The sequence below is a fragment of the Balaenoptera physalus genome (genome assembly GCF_965194825.1).
Source record: "Balaenoptera physalus genome assembly, chromosome: 4".
NCBI classification, from domain to species: Eukaryota; Metazoa; Chordata; class Mammalia; order Artiodactyla; family Balaenopteridae; genus Balaenoptera; species Balaenoptera physalus.
Window position 1 is genome coordinate 76,791,603 of NC_138891.1, and position 22,035 is coordinate 76,813,637.

Consider the following 22,035-nt stretch of genomic DNA (forward strand, 5'->3'; position numbering starts at 1 on the left):
CTGCAGAAGATTAAACCACCCTGAAGTCGAGGATGAAAAACATAGGGTTAAAAGTCCTGACACTTTGAAGAGATAAATTGCTTCCTTTATTCTTAACCTCCACAAAGGCTCTCCAGGAATTCACAGGCTCTCCCATTTAAGCTGATGTATGGGGAAATCAAACTGAATCCAACAGCCCAGAAATGGAAAAGTCCCACAGAACAAAGCCTCAGGAGTACATATATTGAGGGAACTGGAAGGAATGAATAAAGTGTGTACCTGGATGCAGAACCATTTAAACGCAGAAGAACTGAAAAGTCTTGGCATGGAAAATAGCAACACCCACCAGAGTGCTTGCAGAGCCCTAAAAGGATTGGCCTTCTGCTCTACTTTAGAGGGATTTAGAGCTGGATTTGATGATGCCACCCCTGCCGTCAGATCCTGCCAAATCTACAGTTCTATGGCCCTAGGGCCTGGGAAACCTAAGGTAGCACATGATTGCACACTTGGCCATGGGTCTCTCACAGAGGACCTAGGGGATGTGCCTTGGTCTCTGTCATGAGGAAAACTAAAACCTAAGGGGAAATCACAAACATGCTTATTCCATACCTACTGTGGTGCTAGATGGAATAATTAGGGTGTTCTGAAAAAAGTCTCAGTCAGAGAATTACCTCTATGCATAACAAATCAAATAAATCTTCTAAAAAACTCAGTAGAACAACTGAATGGCTGTAAGAGCTTAGCAACTGGGCCAGACCAGAGGGAAGACATTAGGTGATCTCCTCTTGGATTCAAGACACACACTGGGTGGCATCAGGAGCAGGGCAGAGGAAGCATTCTGGCTAACAGTCAGCAGACTTCTGTGAGCCCTGCACTCCTCCAGCAGCCCAGTTGTCCCAGCTCAAAAATCAGACATTACAATCAGACTCTATGAGAATTACAGAGCACTAAGTTGTATAACCAAGCCTGAAGTGTGCCTCTGCTAGAAGTGATGCACTATGGAGTCTGTTGGGAAATGCTAAAAATCATTTCTGTTATCAATTTATGTAAAAGTTTTTGGCGAATAGAATTCAAATCCCACCTCCCTCCCCAAAAAGTAATTGTAACACCAGATAATATGGAAATCTAGCATTTTTACTCTTTGGCATGAGGAATTCACCAGGCTTCTTTTTAAAGTTCCAGAGGTCCTGAGGTTAATGGTTAACTAAATGAGCTAAGATATTTGCCATAATCCCGCTAATTAAAGAGCTACATTCAACAAGACTACAGACAATAAACTCCTAGAGAAACTTTGGCTAGACCTACTGATAATCATAACCCACAAAGTTTATCTTAAAGTTACTAAGTGCTAATCAGGACATCCAGAATTTCAGGTTATAGGAAAAGAATACACAACCATTCTTAGGGAGACTTTATCACACACTCACAAAGCTCCTACTGCCAAGATACTAATTAGTTCATCGGTGGACAGTACAGTCTAAACCACCCTGCTGTTCACAGGTCAGTAAATCAATGGTTCCAACTGTGGGAAAGATAGTCTGAAGGTCCCTGGTCTGGTGTCTGGACTCAGGCACAATGTGGTAAGGCTGGCTGTCTGGGCACCATGAATCCAGGGGCTACCTGTTATGAAAGGCCTGAGAGGTACAGTATGAGGATCCACCAAAGCCTGCAGGGAAGCATCAGGGCTGAGGCGGAAAAGAAAACTATCCCAGAGCTCTCTGATGCTTCAGCGCAGTTGGGTGGAGAATGATAGCATGTTCTCCATTTGTTTCCAGAGGCTTCTGCAACCTTTTAAATAAAGCAGTAATAGGAAGATGGGGCATAGAAGAGGAAATGGTACCACAGCTAATGCTGAAAAGACCCAAGCCTCTTGTATGCAGCCATCTCTACCCAGTCCCAAGTTTTCCTGTTGCCTAGGAACAGTCACAAAACATGCTGGGAAGGGTAGCTTAAGTATCCAGGTGCAGGCTCTGTGGGTTCCCTAGACCAATTCTTGACCCAAACCTGACTTTACTCGTCTATCTGAGCTTACATTTGGCTAGAGGCCTAGGGATTTCCCCATTTTGCACATGTCAGACACTCTCCCTGGGAAGGAAAAAGAATTAATTTGACACAAGCAATCAATCCCACTGGAATGTTTGTGCACACCAAGCCAAGCAGAAATGGATCCTAAAAGGAGCACTTCTGGGAGGTGACAGGAATTTTAATGCTGAAAAATGATACTGTGTCAAGAACCCAGTATGATGGAAGAAGCACACACATTTGTATCCAAAGCATGAGCAACACCACACACATGCACATTGCACATATATGCACACAGGCATGCACACTCACCATCCTCAAGGGAAAAGACGTCTGGGTATATAATTGTCCAGGCTTCCATCACTCTGTTTATGTTTTGTATTCAAAATGTTTTAAGAGGTTGAAGAATAGAGCAGTGCTAAACCCCTTTAAAGTAGAAAGCTAGAGTAGCTTGTGAAATATTCCTATGATTCCAATGTGATCCCTGTGGTGCCAGGCTTGGTGAAATCACCCACAACCTCTACTCCCCCATAATCTCACACAACCCTCTGCCTTTGCCCACCCTTCTCCCTTTGCCAGGAATTTCCTCCCGACCCTGTCACTCTGGATAATGAGCGCATCTTCCAAATGCCATTCAAGCATCTCCTACTCTATGACCACCACCACACCTGCCAAAATAGGCTTCACCACTGCCCTGTTTATGTCCCTGGATTCTACTAGTGTAGTCATATTATATACTTGGAATGTTTCGATGTACTTTAAAACAAACTAATTTGTTTCCCTCTGTCAAAATATGAGTTCTCCGAAGGTGTAAAGAATGTGAGGGAAAGGAGATGGAGTTCTGGGTAGAAGGAAATGTAGAAGAAAGCCAAGACAGCAGTTCAATTACCCAGTGCCTCCTCTTGAGATGATGTGGTTGGGCTGGGTTTGCACATGTCCTAGGAAATGAAGATTTTGGATTGCTTTCACCATCTTCTCTAGGTGACTCAAAAGAAGAAAAGGTCAAGAACATGAGCTGGCGGGAAGATCATTAAATTAGTCCTCATGCCTTGAGAGAACTGGTAGAGCAGCTCTGATGGAGCCCTGGTGAGGGCATTCTCTAGGGTGTTTAGACACATCCCTAATGACAGACTTGGGGTCCAAAGGAACAGGCTGAGAAGTGTAGGCTTTTCAACACAGACCCAGAAGTCCCAGAAACCTGGCCCTTCTTTCAAAAGGTTCTAAGGGCCAAAATAGTTTGACGCTACTGCTGACCATCAGGATGATTCTCCTCAAGGGAATTAAGAGCCCTTGATCACCAAGCAAGGATGTGGGGTCACCTATGAGCTCTGGCACCAGGGGTCTGACCAAGCTGACTACAGCTGCTCAGACCAAAGGCCTCAGAAGGATGGAAAGTCTTCAGAGAACCAACCACAGCATAAAGGTCCTGAGACCACTTACCACGGGGTTTCTATCCCTGCTGGCTTTACTGTTGTCCAGTTAGCTCAGAATGTTGAAGATGGATGATACATTTGAGACTACCTAGCTCACCTCCCTCATTGTCTAAGAGAGGGAAAGGGGTTTACCAACCTCATCAATCAGAAAACTGTGCTCCTGATGCCCAGCGCCCCGCTCTTTCCACTTGAACCCAACCAGCTGGCACCATCATTTGCCTGCTTCTTTGGTTTTCTTCTGTACTTTCCTGGCCCGCCTGGTTTGCCAGTCTCCCAGTTTCTGCCACCTTCACAGGGAGCAGGGTTCTCATTTTCCCTGGTCAAATGAGAAACACTGCTCATAGCTACTAGGGCTACTTGAGTCCCAGAGCCCTGGAGTGAGAACAGTATGTAAAACACAGAAGTCTCCCTGTGTAAAAGAAGTGGAAGAGGACTTCCCTGGTGGCGCAGTGGTTAAGAATCCACCTGCCAATGCAGGGGACACAGGTTCGAGCCGTGGTCCAGGAAGATCCCACATGCCGTGGAGCAACTAAGCCCGTGCGCCACAACTACTGAGCCTGTGTGCCATAACTACTGAAGCCCGTGCGCCTAGAGCCCATGTTCCACAACAAGAGAAGCCACCGCAATGAGAAGCCCGCACACCGCAATGAAGAGCAGCCCCCGTCCACCGCAACTAGAGAAAGCCTGCGTGCAGCAATGAAGACACAGCGCAGCCAAAAATAAATAAATAAATTTATTTAAAAAAAAAAAAAAAGAAGTGGAAGAATTTTGGTTAAAAATAACAGCAGGGCTTCCCTGGTGGCGCAGTGGTTGGGAGTCTGCCTGCCAATGCAGGGGACGCGGGTTCGAGCCCTGGTCTGGGAAGATCCCGCGTGCCGCGGAGCAGTTCGGCCCGTGAGCCACAATTGCTGGGCCTGCGCGTCTGGAGCCTGTGCTCGGCAGTGAGAGTCCGCGATAGTGAGAGGCCCGCGCACCGCGATGAGGAGTGGCCCCCTCACCGCGATGAAGAGTGGACCCGCTTGCCACAACTAGAGAAGGCCCTCGCACAGAAACGAAGACCCAACACAGCCATACATACATACATACGTACATAAATAAAAAGAATGTAAGCAGACAAGAAGAGCATTAAAAAAAAAATTTTTTTTTAATTTAAAAAAAATAATAATAACAGCAAATAAACAGCTCCACCACAAAAGAAGCAGAGCAATAGCCCTAAGCTGGACTTCATTTTTCTATTTTTTTATTATCTATTTCAATTGATCTTATTTTACACATCCTTTCTATAGAATACATGTTCGTGAAAACCTAGGCTGATGTTAAAGGAATTAGCTTTATTTGGAAAAAGCAAAACTGACTAGAACTGGTCATTTTAGGAGGCTGAAGAGACTTGGAAAGCAGATCCTAGCAAGGTAAGAGGGAACCCAGACCCATTAGAGGCCCCTAACTCAAACATTAGTCATATTCACCAGACAGAAACGCAGGCGTCAGCAGTGCAGCTCTGTAAGTAATCCATCACCACCCATCGCCCTCCTAAAGCTGGGAGCTCCCTGAAGACAGAGACTGCGCCATGTTCCCCTCTGGACCACAGTGCATGGGATGTAAGAAGTGCTCACCAAATGCTTGCTGGAAGAATCAACAATGCCGCACTCTCGCATGCTTACATGCACATAAATGCATACATGTATGTAGACAGAATCCCAATGAAGGCAGTCTTAGAAGCCCCATTTCTAAACCTTTTTTCCCCAAAATTATTGTTTTAACTAGGATAACACTGTTTAAAAATACAATGTATTTTTCTCTCTTGCGTGTCCTTACATACATTTAACCTCCCCCTTACTCTGTCAGAAGCATTTACTTGCCTCAGGGAAGATCAGGATAGTTTTAGTAGCAGGCAAAGAGAAAGCGTCCACGTTCAGCTGTTGACATCCTGGATAGGAATTTTTTTAGTATGCAGCTTGAATTCTCAACACATTCTTGAGGTGGGGGAATCAACACATCAAGCTCCAAAATGGGTGTACTTGACCACAGAGATCATTCTAAACCAAAGGTAAAGAGTACTCAAGATGCCACATTAGGGAGATCCTTGCTACAAGAGAAGGAGAAGAAGCCCTCTCCCTCAAGCATCAGGAGAATGTGGCAAAAATCCAGTCTAGGAGATGGGACACCAGGGTCCCAGCTTCCTCCTATCTACCACCTCAAGGCCCCACCAGGGTTTGGGGTGAAGGGGGCAGCTTTAGAATATAACATCTCAATAGGTGTGAAGGCACCTGAGAACCCTAAGGCCACTCCTGAGGAGGCCGCAGGCCTCTAGGTCAACAGCTGCCATTCAGTCCCATATCCTGATCCACATGGTGTGGAGGTGACGGGATGAAAACACAGCACTGGCCAAGTGGGTATCTAGTTAGGCAAGCCAGGCATAGAGGTTCTGTCTTTTCATAGTTGGCACTGAGTAAGCTGGGGATCTATGTATTTCTTCATCCCCTGATGATGGTACTCAGAGATGCTTAGAGAGCCACTGACTAGGCAGAGGCCTGGGGTCAGGACTAGGAGGCTGCCATGCGCAGGTACTTTGACCCCATAGGCAAATAGTCAAGACATGAATGTTAGTGCTGGGTATCAGCACAATACCCCAGAAAGCAAGACACTAGTACAGGGATCAGATCAGACCAGACCAGCCCCCATGAAGCAAAGATCAGGGGAATCCAACCATCAAGCCATGGCTCCAAGCACCCCTCTCCCCCTGCCCCCGCCACTATCACCACAAGTTCACAGGTGCACCTCTACACACCCAGACCCAGAGAAGTGGGAAAACAGAAGAAAATTGCAGTGAATGAGAAATTTACCTGAAAGAAACAGTCATCCAAAAAGACCAATCAGTGGGGAGAAAAAAAAAAAACACACATGACATACTATAAACTAGCCAAGTTGGGCTGGAGGGAGATTAGCTCCACATTAGAAAATTTTAAAAGCTACATTTTCTTTGCACGTCTGGGTGATAAAGAGTGTGCAACTGAGCTGCAGTGTCACCCATCAGAGAGAAACCCACAGCTATTCTGGGCAGTTAGATGAACCACTCTTCCACTCTCACACACGTCGCTTTTCCAAAAGCAAATGGAACATATCATGAAACGTTTCACTCCATCTCTAGTGCTACCAATTTCCTACCAGACATGAAAAAATGTACAGCCTCAAACGCGGTACAGCTGTCACTCCCATCCGAGTACCCTAGCTCAGCTTTCAACCACACTCAAAACTAAGGGAGACTCCAGAGAAAGGCAGCAAACAAAAACCCTTTTCATTGAGTCAGCAATTTTATTTGTCCAAAGCATTTTCCTTCTATTATCTCACTTTATCTCATACTACTCCTATGATGTATGGCAGGGCAAGTATGTTTACCTCTTTCTTCAGATGAGGAAAGACAGGTTCCATCTGTAAAAACAGACATTTTAACTGGCTTAGCCAAGTCACAGAGATAATTAGTGGTGGGCAGAATTGGAAACCGAGGTCTCCCAAATCACATCGTTGAATTCTTCTAGCCAAACACAGACTATGGCTTTTGCACACACAACCTAAAGCACTTCCATCCCTGTGGTATTGGAATTAACTTTCACTCAAACCCACAAAACACATGTGGCTTTTTTTGTCTAATTGTGACTGCAAATCTGGCTCCTAAGTCACTTAAAGGCATACAGCAAAAAAAGCCAAGAATGGTCTCTACCATTTATTTAAATGTCATTAATAAAAGCGTCTGTAAACATTGCACAGAAAATTAGCCTCCAGAGAACAGGACTGGCTGTTCTCCCTCCCTCCTGAGGATAAAAGCAGAAGAAACACCTTGATCCTATGACTGTCTCACAGTCACCTTTGAAAACGATCAAATAATGGGTGACCATTCTTGCTACTCTTTGGACCAAATAATGTCCCAGAACAAACACTGGTCCTCAGAAAAGCTGGTTTATAAATGTCCATCATTAGGAGAATGGTTAAATAAAATGTGGCACATCCACACAACAGAATGTAACACAACTCTCTAAACAAATGAGGTAGAACATATGCACTGACGTGGAAAAATGTCCATGATTATAAAGTGATAAAAACAAATTGCAGAATAACAGGTATAGCATAATTCTCTTTTTTGTTAAAATATTAAAGAAATCTATGCATTTGTATAAACACATATTTGTATATGTAACAAGTACATACGTCCATTGAATTTATCTTAACGTCAGGGAAAAGGAGGGAGAAAGAGCATTCACTTTTAACCATAGATCCTGTACTTCCATTTTGTGTAACTATTTCTTACAACAGTAAGTGTCAATGCCTTTACCCCTCCAGACAAGCAACAAATCCTCTGTCTTCTTACGTTACCCCATGTAAAGGGTACTGGCTTATGAATGACTCAGTTGCTCAATAGATACGTGTATACTGATATAACATACATTTAAATTAATTGGGGAAAATGGTTTCATTTAGGAAAAAGTCTAAATGTCTAAATAAATGTTCTATGATGTATAAGAAAATCAAATCTCTCTAAATGAAACCTTATTTACCAGTTACTTAAATTATCTTTTAGCTTATAGACAATAAACACATATTAAATGAATCAATGAATGAGTGAAATTCCCTTTCTGATTGACTTCCAATTAGCCATTTTTTCCTATACCAGTCTCCCCCTAACCCAACAAGACCATAAACTCTTCAGGAACAAGGACCATTTGTTATCCACCTTTAGCAGCCCCCTTAGTATCTGGCATAATACTGGGCACATTGCAGACATTCAGTCAATATTGATTAGTTGGTCCATTTGAATGTTTGAACTTCCCTATGTGGATTTTTGCAAAAGAAGGGTGCTTCTTTAGTTTTCCAGTGCCTATGGAATATTTGTAAACAAGCAATAAAACGGATCCCCTCTAATTAATCCAGAATAAACAAGAGTTTTTCGCTGTATTTCACAGTAAATATTGATTTCATAGGTCTTTTTGTTTAAGGTAGAACTGCCTGTCCACAAAAAAAAAAAAAAAGATTCATTTCCTTAGCATAATGTTTAATTATAAAACTCCCAATGACCTACACACCAATAAATAGCTCTCTAAAAAAAAAATGTCACGGCAACAAATACTAATCAAGCAAGTATCTGCAAGGCACTAAATTCAGTGTTGAGAAGAAGACAGACAATTCCAAAGCAAAAGGTACTGCCTACTTGGGGAAACCAGACATGACCACTTTCCAAGGTAGGGCTTCCAAAATGTCTTGGAGTCATCAATGTTGAGTAAAGTTCTGGTAAGAGACTAGTGTCCAAACAAGTCTGGTGCACAACTCACCTCCACCTTGGACCTCTCATGCAAGTCACCAAATAAGGACTCAAGAATCCTCTGTTTTCACCTCTACTCCAGAGGCTCCAGGGCTGAGCAAGATGCAGAAGTCTGAACACCTAGCCCACTCTGAACTCAACTAGACAGATCATTCTTTAATGCAATTCTCACTCATTCTCCAGAGAATGGATCCAATCCGTCTCCTCTCTTCGCAGGATCTCAGCACCCCTCAGTCCTTCAGATGACCTTGGTTCCCAATCCCAGAGAAGACTGAGGTCAGTTTTCTTAATGAGCTTAATAAGGGCTCTACCATCTGACCTATACACGTGACCTGAAAACCACCTGGTCTTTTCCCATAGCCACAGAGGAAGAAGTACCCCTCCATCCCAGAGATAACCTCTTCGCCTGGGAATTCTCATCCTTTGCTGACTTTTGAAGAAGCTGGTGCCCATTCTGGTACCCCACCCCCACACATACCACCTTCTATCACCTTCAGTGTCTACCACTACTTCCTCCCATGATTTTTGCAAACATTCAAAGATTTTTCTCTCTCTTTAAAAAACAAAACAAAACTTCACTGGACCTGATAACCTTTAAAAAAATTTTATTGAAGTATAATTTGCATGCATAAAATTGCACAGAAGTCTACAACTCACTGAAAGTGCACAAACAGATCTCACCTATCATCAAGAAACAGAAGAGTACCAGTACTCCCAAAATACCCCTTCAACTACCATCGTATTAGTCTCCTTACTTTTATTACCAAACCTCTTCAACAGTGGTCTATTCTCATTTTCATCACCTCCTCATCTATTTCAGCATAAGCATCCCCTCTTCAGTGAATCCTCGCCACACGCATGCAGGTGAGGTTGTTGATCTTTCATTATGTTCTCAATGTACAGCATGCAATCCTTTGTTTGTGTGTCAGGCAACCCCACCAGACTGTTACTCTCCATGTGGGAAAGATGATTTCTAACTTGCTGGTGTAGCCCCAGTGCCTGGCACTTATTAGGTTCACAGCTGGTGTCTGATACTTGAATGAATGAATGCAAGCATGAATGAAGAGATCCACTCACTTAAATCTAGTGTTCGCTGAAATTGATCAGTCTTTGTCCAGTTCTCATCAAAAGTAATCATGATATTTAGCTGTCAAAACTCAATGGCTAGGACCATGAAGAATGACTAGAAAATTATACTGTTCCAATAGTTGGTTAAGCATTCTATTTATATCCAAGTATTTGAGCCTGTTATGTGCCAGTGGACTGGGATACAGAGAAGAGACAACATCTTGCACCCACCCTACAAATTAAAGCTGTGACATCACTCCCAATGGCATTCTGTCCTTCCATGGCCACAGACCCAACATGGAGTCCTGCCAATCTTTTCCCCTAACTGCTCCTAGAGATACTCCTCCCTCTCCCCACAATCTCCTTTCCAGGAGAATAAGAAGTCAGAGACAGGAATCCCCCAGGAGCCCCAGACCCCTCCCCCAGTCCCCTTTTGTCACATCCAATTAACCATCTGCCAGTCTCCTGGGTCTCCCTCTAGGCCCACTGTCCAGCTGCCAACTGAACACTGTGTTTCCCCACCCCCATTCCCCATAGATGTCCATTGTCCCCAGGCTGCAGGGTAAGAGTGTAAAAGGCAAGGGGTGGAGGCACATTCCCAGACCCTGTCCGCCATACCCTGGAATAACTGTAACTGCAAGCTTAAAAATCACATCCCTACCTAACTATGCACAAGGAAGGGAGGAAGGGAGGAAAGAAGGAAGGAAGCAAGGGAAGGAGGAAGGGAGGGAGGAAAGATGGGGAGGGTATCGCAGGGGAGGGGAGTGGAGAGGAGGAAGCAAGCTACTGAAGCATAATTTTCATGATTTGGAAAATCTAACTAGTAATATGATCATATATATAATATATACAATATAGTTTTACTACTAATATTATATATAGTCATATTCTATTACTAGTAATATCATCCCATTTCTATTACTATTTACAATATGAATATAACTATCACAATCTATAACTACCAAATCAAGTGATCCTGATAGGTAAGATTTTTTTTTTACCCATTTTACTCATGAGGAAACTGAAGCTCAGAGAGGCTGTACCTTGCACAAGGTCACACAGCTAGTAAGTTCCTGTTCTAAGACTCTATGATTCTGAAACTGAGCCATACCTAAGGAACCTCCCACCTCCTCCTGCTCTAGGAAATATAAACCCAGTCCCCCACAGCCCACCTTTTGGTAACAGGAGCCCCCGGATTCCTACTTCCATCCCCTAGAGGGCCATATAAGATGCCTCACTTGATGACAGTTCTTGGGTTTGCCCCTAAAATGAGAGCTGAAGGGAGTACTTTGGGGCCAAAGGAATGGGTGTGCTCATTGGCATCTTTCCTCTGGTGTGAAGGGTTCCTCTTCATGGAGAAAAATGGGAAAAAGGCTCCTCCATGACCCCTGGTCTGCTTCCTCTTTTTTCTAGAACCTCTAGAGGCATTAAGGAAACCGAAAATTCAAGAACAGGTCCATCCCTCACAGAGACAGTGCCCGATGGCCAGGCATGACCCCTCCTCAGGAGGCTGCCCCTATACATTCTTGTCTGAGCCCTCCTCCTTCTGTCCTGTCCTCACTCACCCTCCACCCCACCCCCCAACTTGCCTTTCTGACTCACACTCTGTAGGAAGTGATTCTGCAGACCCCTCTACAGCCTGAAGCAAATCCCACCCCAGCCTGCAAAAGGAAGCCACTAGCACTTCTAAAAGGATTGCTATTTTGGGACCTCCCAGCCTTGCTTTCTAGCTTCTCTGTCCAAGGGGCCTTCTAGAGCCACACCAACCCAGCTCACCCATTTCACAGCTGCCTTCAGCTTGAACTATCCGCCCCAAGCACAGGACCACAAGCCCCCGAGTCTCCAAGCCAGCTGATGCTCTCTGTGCTGGGGCTGCTGACCAAGCACATTGTGCCCTCAGCAGAACTGCTGGCCAGCCTGCTACTTTACTGAAGTCCGCCTTCCCCCAGTCTCCTCCTCTGGCCGAGGCTCACCCCCCAGCTACCTGGAGATCCACCCTTACAGGCTCATCCAGGATCCTCTTCCTTCAACTGCTCCTCTTTTCTAAATATTCATTCCCTTCCCCAAGCCTGCCTTCTCCCTCCTCCCCACCCGTAGGTATTCACAGATCTTCCCTACCTAAAAAAATCCTCCCCTCAACTCTGCTACCCATCTCCAACTACCTTATTATTTTTAACCTTCCCTTCACAGCCAAACCTTTCCAAAGAATCATCTATATGCACTCCCACCACTTCCTCCCCATCCACTCACTCCCCATTTCCCTTGAAATTTGAATTCCACCTCCCATACACAAGTGAAACTGTTATTTCAAAGGTTACCAGTGATCTTCCAGTTTCCAGAACCCACAGGGTTTGCTCCGTCCCCCTCTCCCTCAACCTCTCTGCAGCATTAGACCCTATTGATGACCAGACTGTTTCCAAGCCCTGCTCTCTCCTGGTGCTCCTCCAGCCCTTCACGTGAGTCTACAGCTCTGTCCTTGGCCCTCTGCCCTTAAGTCTCTATATGTTTTTCATTTATTATCTCATCTATTCTGATAGCTCCAGACACAACTTCTTACGGATATCTCCCAAATCTATATTTCAGTCTCTGGCCTCCCTCCAAAGCTCCAGACTCCCTCTGCTATCTGCCTACTGAATCAACACCTCCCTAAGCTATTTCACTGACACCTGAAAAGCAACATGTCCCAAAGTAAATTCCCAAATCCTGCCTCTCCTCCTGCCTCCCCACAGCTGCTCCTCTTCTTCCTTAACTCCTAATTTTCATTTAAGGTACTTCCATCCTCCCCAGTCACCCAGCTCTAAGAGTTGGAGTAATCTTTGAGTCCTGACTCTTCCTTAACACCTCTACATCCAAGTTACCAAGTCCTATAGACGCTACATCCACGAGCTCCCTCATATCCATCCCCTCCTCCCCATTTCCACTGTGCCATCTCAAGTTCAGGCCCTCCTAACCTATCACAGTGGTCTCCCAATCCAACCCTGGCTAGCAGTTCCTCCCCCATTCCAACTGACCCTCTGCAGGGCTGCCAGATTTATCTTCCTCATCATGTCATCACCCCCTTCAGAAACTTTTAGTGGCTCCTGAAAGCTAACTGCAGAAAGACCAAACTCCTTGGCCTGCCATTCGAAGCCCTTGATTATCTAGGAGTCCAATAAATGTTTAATAAATGAAGCAGTCAATCAACTTGGTCCCTACCCCCTTCTGATTTCTATCTCCCATTGATCCTCCACCTGAATCCTCTAAGTCACACAAACTGGACCACTTACTGCCCCCAAATATGCCATGGATGGTCGTGCCTTTTTCTAACACTGTTCCAATACCTTCTGTCTTCCCCATCCAAATCCTACCCATCCTTCAGGTCTCAGCTCGAGAAGTAGCTACTTCCTTGAGAACACAGTTCATTTGTCACTTTTCACTCTCCTTGTTTATCCCTCATATCTGTGTTTTCTAGCTTATAACCAGCTCCCTTCTAATAATGCCAAGGGACAGAAGGGGAAGAGACGAAGCTAATTCTCCAACAGTTTCTTCTTTACCTCCCTGTATTAATTCCTCTGTTCTCCCAGCTAATTCTTTCTGTTCCCTCACTCCTCAGCAGACACGATTTCAAGCAGCTCTATTGATCCAACAGCCCTGTGGCTGTCAATCATTTCCTAGTTATTTTGCTGCCAGTCATTCACACTCAAAGGCGTGGCAGGAGGAGTCTGAACTGCACGCAGACAGAGGAGGAGCGGGAAGGGACTGATTCATTGCACCCACCTGAGGCTCAGTGGAAGCAAGAACCCCATTCTCGCTGGGCTCCTCCAGATGGCATGGGGCCATGTGGGCCAGGGTCTGGGGAACTGGCATTTATATACTTTTGTGGAGGAGGAGAGAACAGGAGTGCCCTGATTTGTTGTAAGGAGGGTGCCCCATCCAGTCCCCTTGGGAAACCAAATTGAGAAGGATTGAAAAATGTCCCACGAAGGTCAGATTAAATAAGATAATACTTGTCAGAGGTGGTACTTAGAGTAATAGAATGTTTGATTTGGAAGGAACTATCTACACATATTTGGATAGAATTGTACAACTTATAAAGACCTTTCACACACGGTATCTTATTTGAGTCTCTCAACAGCCCTATAAGGAAACTGGGTGGCGGGGCGCATTACCCTCATCTTACACAGATGTTACTCACTTGCCCACGTCATGCAGATAAGTAGAGAGCAAAGGGGAGGGTTCACCTCCTGCTCTCTTGCCTGACCTTTTTGGCCTCTTTCACAGGCTTTTGCTCCCTTTCCCACCCCTTAAATTCAAGTGCTCCCTGAGGGGGTATTGTAATTATATTCATTTTCCTTCCTGCTCTATATTCTTTCTTGCAATGATTTTATACACTCCCAGAGCACAGTACATGGCTGCACTAGGAACTCGATAAATATTTGTCAAATGATTAAATTAATGAATGAAAAAGAGCTGAGGCCCAGACCCTAGCCTTCTGATTGCACCCAGGCTCGTGCACACCATCGTGACGCCTCTCCAGCACCCCTCCCACCCCGTGTCAAAAACCCTGCACAGTACCCCTTCTGGAGATTCCCTCAGCCTCTGTGCCATCACATTCACTTAATAATAAAAACAACAGGAACAGCTAGTATTTCTTGTGCTCCTAATGTGGGTCAGAAACCACTAGATGCTTTTTACACGTTTTTCCTATTTAATCCTCTCAACCTGTGAAACAAGCATCCTTGGTCCCATTTTGCAGAAGACTGAGGATGACATAGATTATATAATTTACCCAAGATTCTGCCCCTGGTTAGTGCTGAGCCTATCTGATCCAAAGCCCATGGTCTTCTGGCTATAACCAGGGTTTCTCAGCCTCAGCACCACTGACATTTGGAGGCTGAAGAATTCCTGTCCTGTGCATTATAACATGTTTAGCAGCACCCTAGACCTCTACCCACTAGATGCCAGTACAACCCCCTCCCTGAGTTGACAACCCCAAAAAATGTCTCCAGACATTGCCAAATGTTTCTTGGAGGACAAAACTGCCTCCCGTTGAGAACCACTAGACTATACCATACTGCCCAACTCCAGAAGTAAACTACCAAGTTCCAGAACCAGAAAGAACTTGGAAAAGTAAAAGTGTTCATTCTCCAGCGTCTAAAAAGGACCTCTAGTTCACCTGTTCTAGTGTTTTATTGACACCGACAGTCAGGAATATTCTTTGTCACTTCTCACCTAATTTCTTTCTGTAGCTTCAGTTTATTCCAACACCTCTTCCATCCCCAAGGGATTATCAAATACAATTGGACAGAATGTGCCAATAATTGAGTTATTGATGATTGGTGGCACAAGGATAAAGCAAAGCTCCCCAAATATTATGGAGGTGTACCTAAATGTTGTTGATATGTTCTAAAATATACTAATGTAGAAATAGCCTTCCCTCTTCAGAACAACAAAGTCCTCTCAATACTCCATCAAAAGTTCTTGGGAAATGGCGTGAGCAAAAGCCCAAATCATGATGGGTGTAAGTGGAGGAGAATCAAGAAGGAATGGTAAATACTGAATTAAGTGTTATGTTTACATTCTGGAGCATCAAACGCAACATCAAAAAGAGATGTTTTCCTTTGCTGCAAAAGAGAGCTCAGGAGGTAAAAGACTCTACCCCTTTTAGGTGCCTGGCAATGCCCAGACAGGGTGGTGATATTTACTCAAAACACTGCACACCAACATAGGTTGTTATTCCAAGTCAGATCTGGACCTGACAATGTCCAGTTCTCTGTCTAGGTGGGATGGGGTTTTTGTCTGAGAGAAAAGTCTAAAGAGTTGTACACTGAATACCAACATATCACCACCTAAATTCAGCAACTGCTTATATTTTGCTGTGTTTGCTTTATCTATACAGGGGGGAGACGGTTTGTTTTGGTTTGGTTTTGGTGAATCACAAGCTTTTTAAAAGATCTTTTAAAGAACAAATCACTTCATTGTATGAAAAGGATAAAAACAATACAATACCTCTGATGAAGTGAGACAATGAGTATAGACAAGTGAGTGTTTAAGGAATTCAGAGGAGAGAGCTGGTCTTGTGAGCTATGAAAGCTTCCAGAAGAATGTGGTGTTAAAGTCTTGAAGAATAAGTTGCATTTGTAGAGTAGGGGTGAAGGGGTGGATGATTCAAAGGGAACATGAGCCAAAGTGCCCTTGGACGGTGAGAAGAGCAGGCTGGCTCTGAGGTGTGAAGGACAGACTTGACCCTGAAGGCACTAGAAAGTCACTGTAGGTTTATAAACCAGGTGTGACGAAAGTAGTTCAATCTCCTTTAGGAAATGCAATCTGCCTGCAGATGCCAATTGGAGTGGGGGTGAGAGAGCAGATTCCAAGGGCCAAGAATAAAGGCTAGTGAGTCCATGAGCACCATAATGGGTCTCCTGGCCTAGGGCAGAGGCCCTGAGGGTGAACAGCATGGGGTCACTGTGAAAGATAATAGAGTTTGTTAGAAGAGTGAGGTTCCTCAGAGACAATAGCAAGGTGCTAAATATCATGACTAGGAAAGGGAAGGCGCCACTTATAGGATTAAGGAAGACGAGAGGAGAAGCTAGTTTAGGGACTTGGAAAGACAGAGTCGAGTTTGAGGCTGACCAAAGTCCAAGTAACAGCAAACAGTCCAGTTAAAAATGTCTGGACTCACAAGACCAAAGCTCAACAGAAAAAAGATATTTCCACATCAATCTCATTAAATTTATCCTCTGAATTTTCTTCCTTTGAGTCTTATAGAAGGAGGTTTCTCCTCTGCTCACCAAAGTCAAGATTTTACTTTCACTAGGGAACCTCCTCTTGTCTCACCTCTTCAGGTATCTAACTCAAAAATCAACCAAGCATCTTCAGTTCTTCCTGCCCACAATCTCTCTCCCTTCCACATCCAAACCTGTTCTGACTCTCCGACCAAAAAATGAAAACCCCTTTTCTTGGTACTAACATGCCATCTGACTAGCACCCAAACTCTTTTTCCTTTCACTGGTAAACTCTGCAAGTAATTGATTCCTACCCACCACCCCAAATCCCTACTCTGAATGCCTTTTCTAATACTGTGCCCCCAAGAGCTCATAGTGGGTTTCCTTTTACCACATCCAGTGACACTTACCCAGCACTCCTCTTATTCAGCCTGTCTGCAGCCTGTCATCACATTAGAACCCACGCTGACTCCCTGGGGTCTCCAGAATCAAGTCTCCTTTGCTGCCACTTCCTAAACAAGGGTTTCTCCCCCAAATTCTAACTTTAGCCCTCTCCTCTTCCCTCCACCCCCTCCCTCCGAGGGCTGATGCATTCACAAAGCTTCAGCTGCAGCGAGTCTTGATTCAGGAGGCTTCCAAGGCCACAATGCCAGCCCTAACCTCCCACCTGTGCTCCTGTCTGGAGTCCCATATCTCCCACAAACCAACTCCACCTGGATGCTCCTCAATCACCTCTAATTTTCCACATCCAAAGCTAACAGCATTCTCCGCCCTGCAAAACCAGCTCCTGTCCTCAACCAGAGTGCTTCAGTCAGGACACTGTTGGTCCTCTACGCTTTTAACCCAGCTACTCCCATTTTCTCGAGGGCTTAATTTTCTTTCCCCCCTACAACTAGTTTGTCAACAAATACCCACATTTCTGCCTTTGACAATGTCTCTCAGAGTGGTCCCTGAGTCCCCATCCTTTCTGCCACCAACCCAGACCAAGCCCCTCTCCCTCAGTTCCAGATCACTTTTGCATTTGGATCCTTTCTCTCTCTTTCCACTTCAACTATCATATGACCCCCAGATTAACCTTTCCAAATACCACTTTCTTCAGGACATGCCCTTGCTCAGGAGCCTAAAGTGACTCCCTATCAGTCCTGAATCAAATCCAATCTCCTCTCTTGGGCTCCCAAGATTCTCCCTATCTGGCCTTGCCCTACTTACCCAACACTGTTTCCCATTCCTCCCTACCCTACACCTTCTACTCAGTCTTCCCAGGATCCTCAATGTCAATGCCTCAACCTCCCTGAGCTTTTGCCCATGATTCTCTTCCCACCCTCCATCTCCCCTTCAAGGGCTACCCTCAGTTCCACTCCTCTGTAGTTCTGCCAACTTTTTATCTTATAGCACCATAATGTTCAGCAAGTAATCTCTAATTGAGCAGTAATTGTCAATCTTCTTTTAAAAGCTCTTGGAGGGTAGAAACCAATATTTCTTTTGTATCCCATAGCACCCTGGACAGCAGAAGGGTCCTAGTAGAAGCTGAAAAGCCCTTGTTGGTTTTCTATTCCAATTGATTTCTATTCCCAGTTCTGAGTTCCCATATTTCCCCTCCTCTGCCTCATAACCATGATCAATAAAATTATTGTGACACACTCTCCCAGGCTTGGATCAGAGAATTCCCAGAAAGACGACACAGAATACACCAGTCTATAAGAATAATGGTGGGGGCAGGGGGTGTGCATGTGTGTTTCTTTCTGTCCGTGTACATGTATGGATGTAGGATTTGGGGAATGTCAAAAGAACTGAAATACCAAAATAATCAGAAGAGGACAAGTAAAGAACCAAAATGACAGAGTTATTCGAAACATGCCTAATGAGAGGCACAGTATGCCAGGGTTTTGACAAAGCAACTGCCAGTCTGGTCTTTGTGTATGCAAAGTTATCCACCAGAAAGTAGGGGGTAACCCTGGCACTAGGGACTTTGAAAATGTGTTTGAAGCTTTTTCAATTGTTCAACTAAATAAATTTATAATCTGTCCAGCCTACCAGGTGTAGTGCTATGTTCCATAAAGATGGGGACTCAGAAGGGAGACGGTTAAGAAATATGGCCTTTTCCAGGTTTAAGAATCCCCAGCAAAAGCCCAGGCTAGAGACTGGAAGGGGATAAGATCAGGAAGCAGAGCACAGAGGACCACTCAGGGTGGGTGGTGGTCCTAGACCCTACCACAAACAGTCTGCACCCCCTCTTACAACTTGTTACAGGTCGTCAGTCATTTCCAGCCTTATGCGTTGAGGATTTCACCCTTCTCTGATTCAAAGTGCACCTCAGACCTAGGCCCCCCTCAACAAGGCTGCCTGAGGAGGAAGAATATCCCCAACAGGATTCCACAGGAGAAGGACCCAGTCTGCTATTTACTCTGTGATTTGAGCCAGGGCTAGACAATGTAAGCCCCATGTTGTGTTTTGAAAGGCCCTGGGAAAAGTAACACATTGGACCATTATAGGCCATTAACACCATTAACACTGTGTGAATTCATTTGTCAGAAATTAGCAAGCCTCCAGAAACTGAGATCTGCTCCAAGGGCCTGTGACAGAGAATAGACAGGATCCAGTGTTTGGATGGTAGAAAAGGGGAAGGAGGGGAGTGGATGCCAAAAGATAAAAGTGGGTCCAGAAAGGGAAGGTGGGAAAGCTCACACTTCAAGAGTTTTCCCCAGAGCTAAGAAAAGGCAGAGTTTTGTGCCAGATGGGAGGCAAAGGGTGGATGGTAGGGGTGTCAATGAAGACGTCCTGGTGAATGTTTCCAGGTATCACTTAGCCCCCAGAACCTCTCCCCTAGGTAATAAACTAAGGTTATCAGGTCAGGCACCTCTTTAGAATTCATGCTTTGGTTCCTGGGCTGTGTGAGTGAGTGAGTGAGTGAGTGAATGAGTGAGTGTGTGTGTGTGTGTGAGAGAGAGAGAGAGTATGTGAGAGAGAGAGAAAGGGGGGGATGGGGAAGGTGTATATTAGAATCCACATCTGGGGAAAAGGAAGGAGGGAGGCAAGGCTGAGCCCTGAGAAGCAGGATAGGATAACAGGGGCTCCCTCTGCTTTCTCCAGGTCCTGGCATCAGCTCCTATCCTCCAGCTCTTTCCTCTTCAGACCAACTAGAAAATGAACATATGGGCTGACCAAGTCTTGACTTCTAAAGCCACAAGTCTCCCCAAAAAAGCACCCCACGCCTTCCCTCAGATGACCTCCAGGGCAAGGCAATGAGGTTAGGAAACAGATGGGTACACAAGGAATCTTCAAAGCCAACCTGCTCTTTGACCCCATCAGTTCACGTCCTCCAATCCAATTTACAGAAAGAGGGGAGATGCCCAGGGTCCCCATAACTTACTGGACTCTCTGGGAAAAAGATTCCAGACCACATGGTTCCAGACATGGAAGATGGGGAGCTCTACCTAAAGAGTTGGTGGAAGCCACAGGTAAAGAGGAGATGGAGAAACCCTGGTCATCAGAGAAACAGGGCCACAGGTGGTGGCAGATGAGGGTGGTCGGTTCTGCTCTGGGAAAGAGGCTGTGTAGCCAAGGAACAGGAGGATCTATAGACCTGGGGGCTGGGAGGTGGCAGGGGCCGAAAACAGCTGTTAAGGCAGATCTGGGGGGGCGGTGCTCTACATACCACAGGCAAGCAAAGATTCAGTGGGTGTGTGTGAGGGGGACGCTAACTCACACTTCCAGGAATGAGTGATTCTTATGAAAAGCTCGTCCGTTCCCAGAACTGGAGAAGAGGAGGACAACGAGGAGGTCCCAGGCGCCCACCGCCCTCCCTGCCGGGTCTGCCTCTCAAGTCTGAGACGCTGGCTCCCCACAAGCACCAGGCACTACAGTCCTCGGTCCGCCCCGCTCCCGACTGTCAGTCTGCAGCCTGCGCGACTCCCGGTCCCCACTATCCCTCTTTACACATCGGGGCCGGGGGCCGCCGGCCGGAGAAGGGGTGCCGGCCCAGGGCGGCGGGAGCCGGGCTGACAGGCGCTGGGGGGAGGGGGGGAGCCGAGGGAGGGGCGGGGGACGCCGGTAGCGGGAGCGGCGCACTGCAAAGTGATCCAACATCGCCCCATCCCCGCGCTCCGGGAGAAGGCGGCCCGAGGGGACCGCCTCTCGCCTCCCCAACACAGACTCCCGCAAGTGGGGTGAACGCCGAGGGGCGCCGAGCTCCCAGCCCCCACCCCTCCCCAAAATGCAACCCTCATTGCCATAACAACAAGAATCTCGGCCACTCCAGCCCCGGCGACGAGGGGGACTGCCTCCCAACACGCACACGCCAGCAACAGCCCTCCTTCCCCAAACTTGTCCAAGACGCCGCATCCAGGGCAGCAGCCCCCCTCCCCAACCCCCCGAGCCCTGCCCAGCTTACCTGTCCGGAAAAAGGCGTCCACGTCCGAGTCGGCGGCTCCTCCTTCCTCCGCTGCCCCCTCCGGGGGGTTCATGACTGGGGGAGGGCGTCCGCGGGCAGCCGGGGGCCGGCGAAGCCTGGGGCCGAGGGCTGCTCGGCGCCCTGTGGGCGGAGGGCGCGGGGCGCAGCGGCCGCGGCCGCAGACCCGGAGGACACCGGGCTTCAAGGGCGGGCGGCCGGCCGGGGCGGCAGGGCTAGGGCAGAGGACGCTGAGGCTCCCTCAGGCAGAGGCGCGCGGAGGGCTGGGGGCGCCTGCCGCCGGCTCCCCCATGGTCCCCCTTCTCCGGGGGCGCTGGCCGCCTGCGGTCTGGCCGGGGCCGGGGTACGAGCTGCCTGGGCGCCTGCTCTCCCTCAGCAGCGGCAGCTGGCTTTCCTCCTCGCCCGTCTGCCTGTCTCTATTGTTCAGCCCTGCTAGGCTCTCCTCTTTATTTTTCCTCCTCCCTCCCACCCTCCCTGTCTCTCTACCTCCTCCCTCCCTCGCTCGACCGCCCGCTCGCTCTCAGCCTCCCTCCCTCGCTCGCTCTCTGGCTCCCCCTCTGGCTCCCTCCGCCGCCGCCGCCGCCGCCGCCGCCTCGCAACTCCTCCCCCGGCTCCCGCTCCTCCGTCCCAGCCAACAATGACCCGGGCAGCGCCGAGCTCAACTAAAGCTCCGGCCCGGGCCGGGGGCTCACCGCGGCCCCCCGGCGGCGCGGACGCCTCCCTCCCCCGCCTCCCCACGCCGGCCTCTCCGGGAGCCAAGCCCGGGCCCCGAGCTATTGTTCGCTGCTGTGCTAGGCCGGCTTCCTGAGCCCCGCAGGAAAAGCGCCGGCGAAGGAGGCGGCCGGGGAGGGGGCGGGGCCGCCGGGCGAGTCCCGGGCCACCGGGCGCACGCCGGGCTCGCCGTGGGGGCTCTGGCGCCCCAGCCCTGCGCGCTCAGCCTCGCCCCTCGCGCGGTCCGAGCTCCGGGCCCGGCGGCCGCCTCCTCCACCCCACCCCTTTCCCAGGTGTGTGAGGGCCCGCCCCCCCAAGCTGCGTGTCCCCCAAGCTGGGCTGATCCGTCCCTAGAGGCTGGACTTTTCCCCTCTCCTTCCCGACAGGCTCTCTCCAGGC

General features: G+C 47.4%; 1 protein-coding gene across 1 annotated transcript in view; it reads right to left on the reverse strand.

Moving 5' to 3' along the window:
• KALRN (kalirin RhoGEF kinase) overlaps positions 1 to 21,830 on the reverse strand; it is a gene marked incomplete at its 3' end in the record, with an annotated part of 654,541 nt that extends 632,711 nt beyond the window's left edge. The window contains exons 1-2 of the mRNA XM_082458482.1: positions 21,412 to 21,830; positions 20,908 to 21,380 (exon numbers count right to left, since the gene is read on the reverse strand). Of these exons, the coding sequence (XP_082314608.1) occupies positions 20,908 to 20,980 (73 nt within the window). The 5' untranslated portion in view covers positions 20,981 to 21,380; positions 21,412 to 21,830. The remainder of the gene's footprint in view (positions 1 to 20,907; positions 21,381 to 21,411) is intronic.
• Between the last annotated feature and the right edge of the window lie 205 nt (positions 21,831 to 22,035).